Source organism: Grammomys surdaster, unplaced genomic scaffold (genome assembly GCF_004785775.1).
Source record: "Grammomys surdaster isolate TR1022 unplaced genomic scaffold, NIH_TR_1.0 363, whole genome shotgun sequence".
NCBI lineage: Eukaryota > Metazoa > Chordata > Mammalia > Rodentia > Muridae > Grammomys > Grammomys surdaster.
In genome coordinates this window covers 8,858,282-8,871,408 of record NW_021604782.1, presented here as the reverse complement: position 1 = coordinate 8,871,408, position 13,127 = coordinate 8,858,282, and the positions used below count along the sequence as shown (strand labels likewise).

At 45.4% G+C, this 13,127-nt stretch overlaps 1 protein-coding gene across 1 annotated transcript; it reads right to left on the bottom strand.

Moving 5' to 3' along the window:
* Gng10 (G protein subunit gamma 10) lies at positions 1-7,241 on the bottom strand. The gene is made up of 3 exons (XM_028779964.1): positions 7,132-7,241; positions 3,338-3,469; positions 1-854 (listed from the first exon to the last, which is right to left on the bottom strand). The coding sequence occupies exons 1-2, from the start codon at positions 7,210-7,212 to the stop codon at positions 3,344-3,346; spliced, it is 207 nt and encodes a 68-aa protein (XP_028635797.1). The 5' UTR covers positions 7,213-7,241; the 3' UTR covers positions 1-854; positions 3,338-3,343.
* Between the last annotated feature and the right edge of the window lie 5,886 nt (positions 7,242-13,127).

Genomic DNA, 13,127 nt, shown 5'->3' with positions numbered 1-13,127 from the left:
TGTTGTCATGGAAAATGATGAATTAGGCAAAAATTTTATTTCCAAGCTCTTCAAAGATTATTACAAACACAAACTTTCCTTCTAAAAGTGTCCCCAATTAAAGCAAAGGCACATCACCCCAATAAAATATGTGTGACATGAATTCTTTTAGGTTATAATATCTTCATATTTTGTTTTTAACCAATTGCAATGTTCTAAATGTAGGCCACATTTAAACATTTTTAAAGGCATGAACATATTTCTAAAAGCTACAATCACAATTATAAGTTGTAAAGTATAGGAACTAAAGAAAGATCTAACTGGCTTCACACAGGATGGGCAACCTAACGATACATAAATCTTTCCGTTTGCTAAGGAGCAGCACCCAAGCTTACTGTCCAAGTCAGACCATTTGCTCATTGGGAAATGAAAAAAGCTCGCCTTTACAAAATCAGGATATCAATTATTCCCCCAATTTTATACTTTGTTTAATTTAGTAACTGTAAATTTTTATGAAAAAATTTTGTATTAGAGTATAAAAATGTTAGGAAAATTACAAATACTCAGTTTTTGAAAATACAACATTTCCATTCTGAAATGCAAATACCCAGTAAATAAAACACGCCTCTGTCCTAGGCAGGGCTGCACAGGATCTGTGACGGAAGAGACGCATCCAGCAAGTTTGGTAGTGAGGTTAAAAAAACAAAAAAAAAAACAACCAACCAAAAAAAAAAAAAAACATTGATTTCTGTATAATTCGGACCTAGGACCAGGCCACAGAGAAAATGATTTGGCTCTTGAAGTCTGTTTTCTTGGGACTTGGCAGCAGTCATCCATCACCGCGCACACACCGGCTTCCTCAGCAAACTTTTTCCCTGTTGAAGAGAGTTTGGTTGGTTTCACTTTAGTGGATTTACTTGTAAAGGAACCTTATCCTTTCACAGGACACCAAAAATGCACAATGTAGAAAGCATTACATGAACGCAATAGAATATGTAAGCATGTCCTTGGACAGACGGCGCTCAGGGCCGTGCTTTGGAAAGGAGGACTGCGTGTCACGGAGGGCAATTGTCTTGGCAACCCAGTGTGCCGCTTTTTGACTGTGGAACTTATGTCTGATAGCAGAACCAGCCCCTCAATTCCATGTGAACAGTTTCCTTTTAGAAATATGAGAAAAAGATGACCATTTACTGTATAAACACAAAATGTGAAATATGTTGGTCCCAGGACTAATAACCTATGTCCTTGTCATCTTTAAAAAAATATAGAAACGTACAGGGGTGAGGGGCTTGCACATGCTGAAGACAGTCTTCATGAGTTAGCCAGGTCGCCCTTGAACTCACCCAGTTTTAATTTCTTTATACAGTTTTTAGGTTGGTGGGTAGGCAAAAGTTGGAGACTGTTAGACTCATACCCTACACCAGGGCCAGGACGGAAGTGGGGAGGTCTGAGTGAGAGGGGCTGCTTCCCCTTGACACCACAGTAGCCGAGGGGAGGAGTAGAGCGTCTACGACCTGGGCATGCGCACTAGCAGCTTACCCTACCTATCCTGCATTCTCATTGAGGACGGACAGGATCTATACTTTTAAAACTGTTTTAATGAGAAGATTTCTTTGATAAATCTTCCCAGAAATTGAAGTGTTTGTAGCACTACAGTTTATAGACGAAAGAGCTGCAGACTGTTGTCATAGGCCAAACGGGGCATCTTGATAGTCACTGGGGAACTGCCCTTACTCAGAACACCAGGAGGCCACTAATTATCTTAAGATCCACTTACCAAGAAAGAACGCCTGAGGTTCTGCTGATCACGTGAAAATATACCTTGTAGAAATCTTCCTTTGACATACTAGTTTTTCATGTCAGTGGGTATGTAAACTATTTTCCTGGTGCTGGCTTTCCAGGGTGAACAGTTCTGGAAGTCTGCATCAGTGCCTGCCTGTGCACCTCACCCTTCCTTCTCAATCTGTTGGGGGTGGGGTACCATCTGGATTAAGCCATTTAAAATCTTGTAATGTGGGCTGTAGTTTTTATGTTTGTTCATCTGTTTGTTCTGGTGTCTTTATTCAGACTCTGAGTTGCTTCAGACATCCTGTGTCTCATTCATGGTCAGCTTTGTGTCTGTTCCTTGCTGTGAATTCTCGGTTCTAAAAATGCCTTTTAGGGTTCCCTGTCCGTGTTTCATTTCTTGCCTTGGCCCCTCTCTGACTTTTTTCTACTGTCACTATTTCTGAGTGCTCTAAATGCTGACTTGTTATGTGGTTGGTTTATGTGAAGTTTTTAACTCTTGAAGTTGTACTTCTTTCTATAGAACTTTCATAATTTTCATTTTTACCTAATGGATTTAAACTTCATTCTTATTTACTATAAATCATTAAAAAGGTTTTTTTTTAACGTAGAAATTTAAAACCTCAATGCAAAACAAACTCATGACTCATGCCATTCTAATTAATAAATCATCAATTATTAACTGTTAAACTCTGTTAGCCCTACACACTCACACACACTCACACACTCATACACACTCACACACACACACTCACACACATACACACACATACACACACTCACAATCACACACACTCACACACAATCACACACACACTCACACACACACAATCACACACACTCACACACACAATCACACACACACTCACACATACAATCACACACACATACAATCACACACACATACAAACACTCACACACACTCACACACACTCACACACACACACACACACACACACACTCACACACACTCACACACACACCAGTAAACCAGTAGCTACATTCTATCTTCCATTAAAACAGAGATATGTCCCCAGCAGTGGAGGCACATGTCTTTAATCCCAGCACTTGGGAAGCAGAGACAGGAGGGTCTCTGTGAGTTCGAGGCTAGCCTACAGAGTAAGTTCTAGGACAGCCGGGGTTACACAGAGAAACCCTGTCTCAAAAAAAGAAAACAAACAAAACAGGGCTATTTAGGGAGCTGCTAGGGAGAAACCATAGCCCAAGGTAGACTCAAGTCAGCCAGCTCCTCAGACGAGTCTTTCCTCCCAAGACATGCAAGTCAGTGGGTAACACCAAATAGCACGTCACAACTTTGGGATGCCGTCAGAGCAGGGAGGTCGCAACTCTGGGATGGGAATTAAGGTCAGGAAATACTTCTGATCAGCTCAGTTAAAGAGCTCCTGTGCATAAGGCACAGACAGTGCCAGAGAACAGGCTTCTCTCAGCTAGACCTCTTCCATGTGCAGGGAAGCTACAGCACGGAAGCACCCATCAGGCAAGGCAGCATTCTGACAGTCTTGCTCCCTGATGACACTATGGCCCCAAGATGACACAGCGCACCCCAACTCACCAGTCTTCAAAGTAAAGCGCAGGACCTGGGCTCACGGAAGGGGTTGCTGCCAGCCGGGACCCCGAGCAGTAGGGCGTCCTTGCATGCATTCTGTATGCAGTACTGCTGAAGTTCTGCAGCTGCCTGAGAGACCTGAGACAAAGCAAGCAGTGTGACTCCCTGCTCACAGCCAGCCTGAGGTGGGACATCCAAGGCTCTCAGCTAATTCCAGCTACTCATTCTCAAAAGACTAAGCTGTCTACGATTGAGTATAGGATACTTTCGGATTACTTTAACAAAAAGGAAATGCAACTCTAATCCATTTAGAATTCTAGTTTTAAGACTGAAGTAGTAGGGAAATGGCTCATTCTCAAGTTCCCAGTACAAATATGTAAAACATGTACTGATAATCTAAATCTGCCATGTGAACAAGGCTGGAGCTTTGTCCAGTCTGTGCAAACAAGTGATAGAATCATTCTACTATGCTTTTCAGAAAGTACTGCTGGCTGGTTAAGAATGTGGTCTCTGGGGCTCAGGGTGGGGCTCAGTGATAGAATGTTTGCCTAGCACAAGAGAGGCCCTGGAGTCAGTCCCTAAGACAAAACACAAAAGTAACAGTACTACTGACAATCATCATCATAATAATAAATAAAACAGGGCCATTATGTTTTAGTCAGGGTTTATGTTTGTCCTTCAAAGGTTTATATGTTGAAATTTAATCTCCACTCTGAAGGGTGGAAACTTGTTTATATATTTTTTTATATATGGGTATTTTATCTGCATGTACATCTGTATCCCAGAAGAGGACATTGGATTCTATGAGACTACATTACAGATGGTTGTGAGCCACCACGTGGTTGCTGGGAATTGAACTCAGGACCTCAGGAAGAATAGCCAGTTCTCTTAACCGCTGAGCCATCTCTCCAGCTCCAAGAGTATAGATGTTAGACCCTAAAATAAACTTTAAAAAAAAAGTCACTCTGTCTGTGGCATTTAACAGAAAACTGACTAATATATGTTACATGTATGTTACAGCTGCTTACATATGTTTACAGTTGCCTCCAAGTTTCTGAAAGTCCTTAGGGATCTGCTTTTGGAGCTAACTTTTAACTGGTAGTTCATAAAATACAATCAGACTAACGTTTAAGATGATTTTTTTCTATCAACTGAAACTATGCTTTCACATTAATTATAATTAGAGCTAGTGGTTTTATGTAGATTGCTGATTTTCAAAGAAATGCAGAACCAATCGTGCCCAGAGATTGTGTATTAGGGAACTGGGTGAACTCCAGTGGGGAGTAGGGGACTCAGGACCCCTGGGGAAAGGAGACCAACCAGACCCTAACATAAAGGACATGACAACACAGGTAAAGTGGGGTGTGCAGAGAAACAAGCTGAGGTCAGTCAGGACCCTCAGCAGAGGCAAGGGAGAGAGACTCTGGGTGGGAAACGAACCCCAAACCCCAAGCTGTCTCCTACCATGGAGGTTGGGTTGTCCCACCTCGGTTATCTGACTCTCAGCTCCAGAGGGGGATTCCTCAAGACAGCAAGCTTTGCATTCCCTGAAGGGATGCTAGAAAACCAGTACCTAGCGTATGTGTCTCAGTGTGCCAAGAACATCCAAGACTGAGCCCTGAAATGAAAGGAAGCTGACTAGATTTTGGAATGTGACTCCCTTGAAGTACTGCCCAAGTTCACCTGACTGTCGTGTGTGTGTGTGTGTGTGTGTGTGTGTGTGTGTGTGTGTGTGTCCACCACAGTTCCTTGTCAAGTGCAGGTAAGTGTCTCTTCCCTCTACAGTGTCCACAGGGTGAGCAGGCATTTGATTCAGTTTTCCTTCCAGGTCTGATATTCAATTATACCGAACACTTTCAACAACTCTACTTTTAGTTTCCTATTTTCTCTCCTCAGACAGCCTTGTTCTCTGCCAGGAGCTCCAGCCAGCATCGGTAACTGCTTCCTTTGGAAAGTGAGGGACCACAGCTTAAATCATCCAGGCCGAAGCTTTTAATCTTACGCTGAGCTCACAATGACCACTAGGTGTCGCTGCTCTCCGTATGTCTCCACCATCACCAGACGCCGATTTGGCTCGCAATCTGGGTTCAGCCTTTCTCAGCCAGACCTTGGCCTCTGACCCCGCCCCTACTTTCTGGTATACTTCCTGCTCATCCACCAACTGGATCGAACTCCTTTAGCTTTCTGCCCTTGGTGGTCAGATGCTATCGAGGAAAAAGGAACTCCAAGCGGTACAGGCCTCCTATCTCAGCGTCTAGGTTACGACTGCCCAGGTCGAGTGAGCTCCACAGTGGACAGTAAGCACTTCCTCATCCTTTGCTAACTCCCGGTCCACTGTCTCACACAGCTTCCTGTTTCACTGTCATCGCCAAGACCTGTAATCCATAATCAGAGGCACTGTACACACATCTTTTTTCCTGTCCCTGAAGATGTCACCCCAAACCTGTCTCTTCTACATTCACCTTGCCTCCATTTTCCTTGACAAAATAAAGTGACAAAATAAATAAATCTTTCCTATTAACCCAAAACCCTTTTTACTTTCGAAGAAAAAATGAAGTTATTTCTTCCTTGACAAAATAAAGTGACAAAATAAATAAATCTTTCCTATTAACCCAAAACCCTTTTTACTTTCGAAGAAAAAATGAAGTTATTTCTTTAAAACTAGGTAATTTTTTTAACCTGTCGGGCTTCCACTACACCTTACTGGCACGTCTCTGTACTCCGCGACTCTGTCCCTTTTCCTTGTAAACCCGGTTATCTGAAATCATTGTATTAGTTTGTTTACCGTATCCACCTGAATCCCCTATTCCCCGGAGTAGCACCAGGTCGAGGGCTAAGACACCACTGAAGAAACTGACTAGCAGGATGGTGTGTCCATGCCTAGCCATACACTGCAAATCACACTAGCTGCCAATCACATACTCAGCCAACAAAGTGAACACTGGCTGTGTTTGCGGGCCTTCATTTTCATTTTATCTCGCGGGTGTTTTGCCTTCATGTCTGTGCACCACACCACGTGCTTGCCTGGTGCCTGAGGAGGCCAGAAGGGGGCATCGGGTCCCCGAAACTGACATTACAGATGGTTGTGGACAACCATGTGTGTGTGCTGGGAATTGAACCTGGGTCCTCCAGAACAGCAGCCAGTGAGCTGAGCCATCTCTCTAGCCTCCCCGCCCCTCTTTTGACAATCGTCTCACATTTCTCTTTTGAACTGTCGCTGGCAGCACGCTACAAGTTCTGCTCTTTGTCTATTTCACGCTCATATATTTTAATGACCTCTTTCGGCCTTGTGCTGTGGGCTTCTGTCCACACAGTGAATCTCTCCTGGATAGCCTGTAAAATCCGCAGATCCAAAACAGAACTCACTTCCCCAACTCTCCCTCCCGATCCTTCAGCGTGGCGGGGGCAGCTAAGGCCGAGCATCCTTCTCCCGCATCCTTCTCGCTCACATCTGTTCATTCGGTGGCCTCCCTCCCCATCTCTAAGCAGCATCCTCCTGCAGCCGGGTTGGCAGAGTCCAGGCCGCCAGCGTGTCGCCAGTCTGCTCAGGACACGCCCACGGGGGCCCTCCGACCTGATCCCTTGGACAGGCTGCGTCGCCGGAAAAACCCGTGGGGCCTCCAGCGCTGGCCCGGGGATCGGGCCTGGAACCACCCCGCATCCACGCGTGGCTCCCGAGCACCCGAGGCCCCGGCGCGCGCCCGGCCCGGCAACCCCCACTTCCGCCGGGCCGCGGCCTCCTGCTCGTCGCTCAGTCGGCGGCGGGGCTGGCACCCGGGTCCCGCTGGGCGGACGCTCACCTTGATCCTCTCCACGCCGGCCTCCAGCTTCAGCTGCTCCACCAGGCGCTGCAGGGCGCTCACGCTGGCCCCGGAAGACATGGCGGCTAAGGCTGCGTGCAGCGGGCCCGGCTGGGCGGAACCGCAGCCGAGCGGGGTGCCGCCCCGGGGCGGGGAAGCCGCCGCGCCCGCCCCGCTGTCCCTGCGCTGGGGTCGCGAGCTTCCCGGCCCCGGTCGTCGCCGCTGCCTTGGACCAAACCTAGGTGGCGCCTGCGCTGCGAAGGGATGGGCACGGTAGGACTTCCACGGAAGAGCAAGTCGAACCTTCAAGGAAATCCTGCTAGTTGGTCTGATGCGGAATGAAATTACACCAGCCCACTCACCCACTAACTATGGCCACGGTTTCCAGTCTTCTCCCGAGTTTGTTTTTTTTAGTGTGCACATTTGTTTTACAAAACTGAGATCATTACGTAAAAACTTGAGGCTTTTGTTTTTGTGTTTGTGTTTTACACTTACTGTGTAATAACTATATCGCCATCCTTGCACACCATGGTATCTGTCAGCACTCACTAAACTGGGTAATGCATAAAAGCAATATCGATGGGCTTGGTAAACTTCAAAGCCCAGAGACTTTAAAGCATTGGTTTAATTATTTAAAAATAACTTCAAGGCTCCTCCCCAATTCAACCACAGGGGTCCCGCGTAAATTAGGGAGGGGCTGGAGAAAGCTGAGGCGGAGGGCGACCCCATAGGAAGACCAGCAGTCTCAACTGACCTGAACCCACTAGATTTCTCAGACACTGGGCCACCAACCAAGCAGCATACAAGCTGGTATGAGGCCCCAGACACTTATACAGCGGAGGACTGCCTGGTCTGACCACAGTAGGAAAAGATGTGTCTAACCTTTGAGAGACTTGAGGCCCCAGGGAATGGGGGAGATCTGGTGGGGGTGGGGGTGGGGTGGCAGGGTAGGACATCCTCTTGGAGAGGGATGGGGGCTAGGGAGAGGACTGGGATGAGGAACAGTCAGACAGCAGACTGAGAGGAGGATAACGACTGGACTGTAAAAAAAAGATTAAAGAATAATAATTTTAAAAAATTAAAAATAGCTTCAAGGCTCAAATTCTCATCTCCTGGTTTAACTCTGAGGGTTGGCCTCATCTTCAAGGTGGATAGACTCAGTAGTGTTGTGTGTGTGGGGGGAAATATGCTTTCTTTTAGCCCTGTCTAGACATATGGGGGAGTGAGTGGAACCTCAAATGGTCTCCCTGGCTTATATTGAATACCAGGCTTCCTTAAACCAACTGCTGCTTAAAAAGGATTTGTTGCTGAAGTAGCCAATTTCCCAGCTGCTGAGTTTTCTCTGGACCTAAGAACTATCCAGGTCAAAGTCACCCACAAAACACACCCACAGCCAGTCTCCATTCAGTGAGGTTTTTTTTCCCACCCTCAACCCCTTCAAATTGAGGCAGACAGATTTATCATCTCTGGAGTTCCTTCTGGGGTCATCTGAAGTCTTCTTCATGGCCTTACATCACAGGTCAGCTTCTCCTTCTGCCCAATCCCTGTTTATGGGATTTCATAACAAGTACTAATTAGAAGGGCTGGCTCCAGTGAACTTCCAGCATGAAAACCTTCATCTCAGAGTCTGTTTCCCTGAAGAACCCAAAACTAGGACAGCCAGTCAAATAACAGAGTGGAAAACGAGTTTTATAAAGAAAAACTGAGATATCGTAAAAAGCAACAGAAGAGAATATAAACCATTAAAATATAGAGGTCCTAAAGCAATTATTCTTAGCCATAGTATTGCACAACTGGACCATAATTAATCAACTACTCTATTACTTAAAACACCAGTAAGTATACAACTTGGGTTTCCTGCTCTACTTCCTAGGCAGCATGCTAAAAGTAGACAGAATGGGTCAAAGAGTACCAATATTTATCCCAAACATGGTAGCACATGCCTGAGACCCCATGACTTCAGTGGCTGAGGCAGGAGTGACTGCTTCCCCTACCCTCTGTGTGTGTGTGTGTGTGTGTGTGTGTGTGTGTGTGTGTGTGTTCTTTCTTGCTTTCTTATTTTTTTTTTCCCAGAAAGTTTCTCTGTGTAGCTCTGGCTGTGGTGGAACTCACTCTAGACAAGGCTGATCCCAAACACAGAGAGATCTGCCTGCCTTGCTGGAATTAAGACCAGCAGTGATCTTTCATTTTAAAAAAGATCAAAAAGCTGTACGCATTTTAAACTTTTCCTACTCTGTCTTATGACGTGTAGTAACAATTTTCTCACCGAAAGATGGATGTCTGTTTTTATACTGCCACTATTCTACAACCTGCATTGCTGTTCTGTATCTAAGACAGTGCTTCTCACCCTTCCTAACGCTGCCATCTTTTAATGCAGTTCCTCATGTTGTGGTGACCTCCAACCATAAAGATATCTTCATTGCTGTAACTGTAACTTTGCTATTGTTATGGATCAGTGTAAATATCTGTTTTCTGATGGTCTTGGGTGACCCTTTCGAAAGGGTCATTTGACCACTAAAGGGGTCATGACCCACAGGTTGAGAACCTCTGATCTAAAAGATGAAAAATGGTATCTTGCATCTTGATATTTAAATTTCCTATATTCTCTTCATAGTTTTTTTTTTTAATGTGTATGTTTTCCTGTGCTTCTGCTTGTGTGTAAGAGTGCTTGAAGCCAGAAAAGGGATAGGATCCCCTACAGCAAGAGTTACAGGCTGCTGTGAGCCCTGTGATGTGGGATCTGGGAATCAAACTCGGAAACTCTTCAAGAGCAGCCAGTTCTCTTACACACTAATCTGTCTCTCCAGCCCCATCCTGTATTCATTTTGTGAGTTATGTGTTCACAGTAAAGAATAATGTGGAATTCAGCTCAGGAGAAGCAAGGTGATATTTCTATCTGTGATCCTCTAAGCCACTGAAAGAGTTTCACACTAAGACATTTGTGTGAGATATCTGCATAGCACTTACCACTGAAGCAATGATATTCAAAATGAAGGCTTTGAACATGCCAGGGTAACATGATGCCATACTGTGTGTCTGTCAGGAGGCAGGAATGTGGCGTCTGGGCCCCTCTATCATGCCTGCACATACTCACTGCTTCTGACCACCTCAGTGTTGTTTCCTGCTGTTCTTCAACAGGAATGGTCTAATTTTGAGAAAAGCAGCTGATTGGGTATAACCCCCCCCCCCAGTATGACCCAGGGTCAGGAGAACCGTCCCCTAGAGGAAGGCACACTATCTATCTGTGCAGTGCTTCTCCTTCACCAGAGAGACTTCTCACCCAGAGTTGGAATCATGCACACCTGGGAAGTTAAGGCAGGAGGATTGCTGCAAGTTTGTGGCCTCCACAATGAAGGGTTCACAAAGCATCTTCATTTTCAGTTCTGAGAACATCAGCTTGTTTTTGAAATGTCAGTGTCCTAAAACATTCCTTTGGCCCTGCCTCTGCCCATGAGTTGCAGGCCTCTGCCCCTCCGTCCTGTACTTTACCATTCTACTAAAAAGTCTGCAAACAGACAAATCCCTCCATCCCCTAATCAAACAAGGAGTCTACAGCAACATGACATTACACTGACCTAAGACCATACAACTGCTGAAGACATTGTAAATCCTTTTTTTGTTTTTTTGTTTTTTGTTTTGTTTTGTTTTTTGAGATAGGGTTTCTCTGTGTAGCCCTGGCTGTCCTGGAACTAACTCTGTAGACCAGGCTGGCCTCGAAGTCAGAAATCCGCCTGCCTCTGCCTCCCAAGTGCTGGGATTAAAGGTGTGTGCCACCACTGCCCGGCATCTTAAATCCTTTTAAAACTAAGGTGCTGGTTAAAACTCACCAACTATATATGCTTTGAAAATAGCCACAGCTTTGCTCACCTGCAAGCCATCTATCGACTTCAGAGCCATGTAAATCATGCATGCTTACTTACATTAGAGCTGTGTGAATTCAGTAATTTATATCATAGAGCCTTAAATGCTGGTTATTTAAAATATCCCATCATACAGATAAGGAAACCAGATGAGTAAATAGGTTATCAATAAGTAGGTTCTAGTCCGGCTTTGTCACATACACATAACAGAAAGCTGTCACATTTTTGCCAATCAGACTATAATTCATCCAGAGCTGGCTTGCCCCAGCATCTCAGTCTCAGGGAGAACATGTTTAATTCAATGTTCTGCAGTCACTAGATCGAAGGTTCACATATGATTTCCACAGAACTTTCTTGTGTCCAATTTACTCTATTTCATCAGTCCAGCTGGTTGCTTCTGACACAGGGTCTATGTAGCTCTGGCTACCCTGGAACATGATATTTGGACTAGGCTGGTCTCGAACTTAGAGATCTGCCTGCCTTTGCCTACCGTGTGCTGGGATCGGTGGCACGTGTCACCACACTTGGCCCCAGCAGTCCCATTTGAAACATCGACTGCTTGTTAGCAAAGCAGGCTTCCATTCAAACAGTATTTCCAAGGTTAGGGTGTTAAGCATTTGCTGTCCTTCACACCCCTTTCCCCCAAAATAAACCCAAAGGAAACATATTTCTAAACATGTTTCTGCAACAGAACTGAACTAATTAGACCTCTAAGCTTTTTGTGTACTGTTTAGGGAATCCTTTGTGCCATCCCCAGTGTTTAGATTCCAGGCAGGAGTCTGATGCATGTTATGAGGCTGCAGCTTCTTATTTGTAATCCTTTTCTTAAACATTGCACCCCACCCACAGTTGTCTCTCCATCCACTCCTCCCCACTCGCCTCCCCGCCTCCCTTCTCTCCCAGATCAACTGTTCCTCCTTTGCCTTCAGAAAAGTTCAGGGATATTGACCAAACACAGGTTGACAAGTTACCATGAGACTAGGCACAAACCCTCATTATCAAGGCTGGGTGAAGCAACTCAGTAGGACAAAAAGATCCCAAGAGTAGGCAAAAGTCAGACACTGTAATTCTGTCAGAAGTTCCACAAACCAAGCTAACAACCATAACATATTTGCAAAGGACCTAGCCCAGACCCTTGCAGGCTCTGTGACTGCTACTTCAGTCTCTGTGAGACCCTAGGATCCCTGCTCAGTTGATTCTGTGGGCCCTGTTCTCCAGGTGTCCTTGTCTCCTCTGGCTGTTACAATTCTTTCCCTGACTACTTCTGCAGGGTTTCTTCCCTATCCTCCAAGGGGGAGAAACCTAATGGAGATCTTCAATTTTTTTCAGGGGGAGGTCTCTTCATCTGCTCCCATAAGCTGCCAGAAGAAACCTCTCTGGTGACAGCTGGGCTAGGCACTGATAACTATAGCAAAATATCATTAAAATCATTTTATTGGTTTTTTTTTTCTATCTAGGTCTCTGGGCTATCCAGCTTCAGTTCCTGATCATCTAGCAGTGTCAGGCATGGGCTGGAAATTAGACCAGTCGTTGGTTGGCCACGCCTATCGTTCTGTGCCCTCACTGCCCCAACACATCTTGCAGGCAAGTATAGGATTGTAGGTTGCAGGTTTCATGGCTGGGTGTCCCATTCCCACCACTGGAAGCTGCCTGGTTACAAAAGTTGGCCGTCGGCTCAGGTTCCACATCCTCCATTAGAAGTCCTCACTGGGGTCACCCTTGTAGAACGCTGGGAATTTCTACTACACTGTTTCTACACTGCACCTCCCACCCAAATGCCCTCCGATTTCAGTTCTCTCCCCATCATGATCCCCTTCTGTTACCATTCCTATCTGCAGAATCTATTTTCCTTTCCCAGGGAGATTCATTCGTCCCCCTTGAGCCCTACTTGTTGTTACTTAGCCTTTCTGGGCCTGTGGATTGTGTAGCATATCAGTTACTTAACAGCTAACATCCATGTTTAAGTACATGCCATGTTTGTCTTTTGAGATCTGGGTTACCTCACTCAAAATTCTTCCCCCCACCCCCCCAGTTCCATCCATTTGCCTACAAATTTCATGGTCTTGTTTTTTTTTTTTTGTTTGTTTGTTTTTTTAAACAACTGAGTAATACTCCACTGTGTTAATATGCCACATT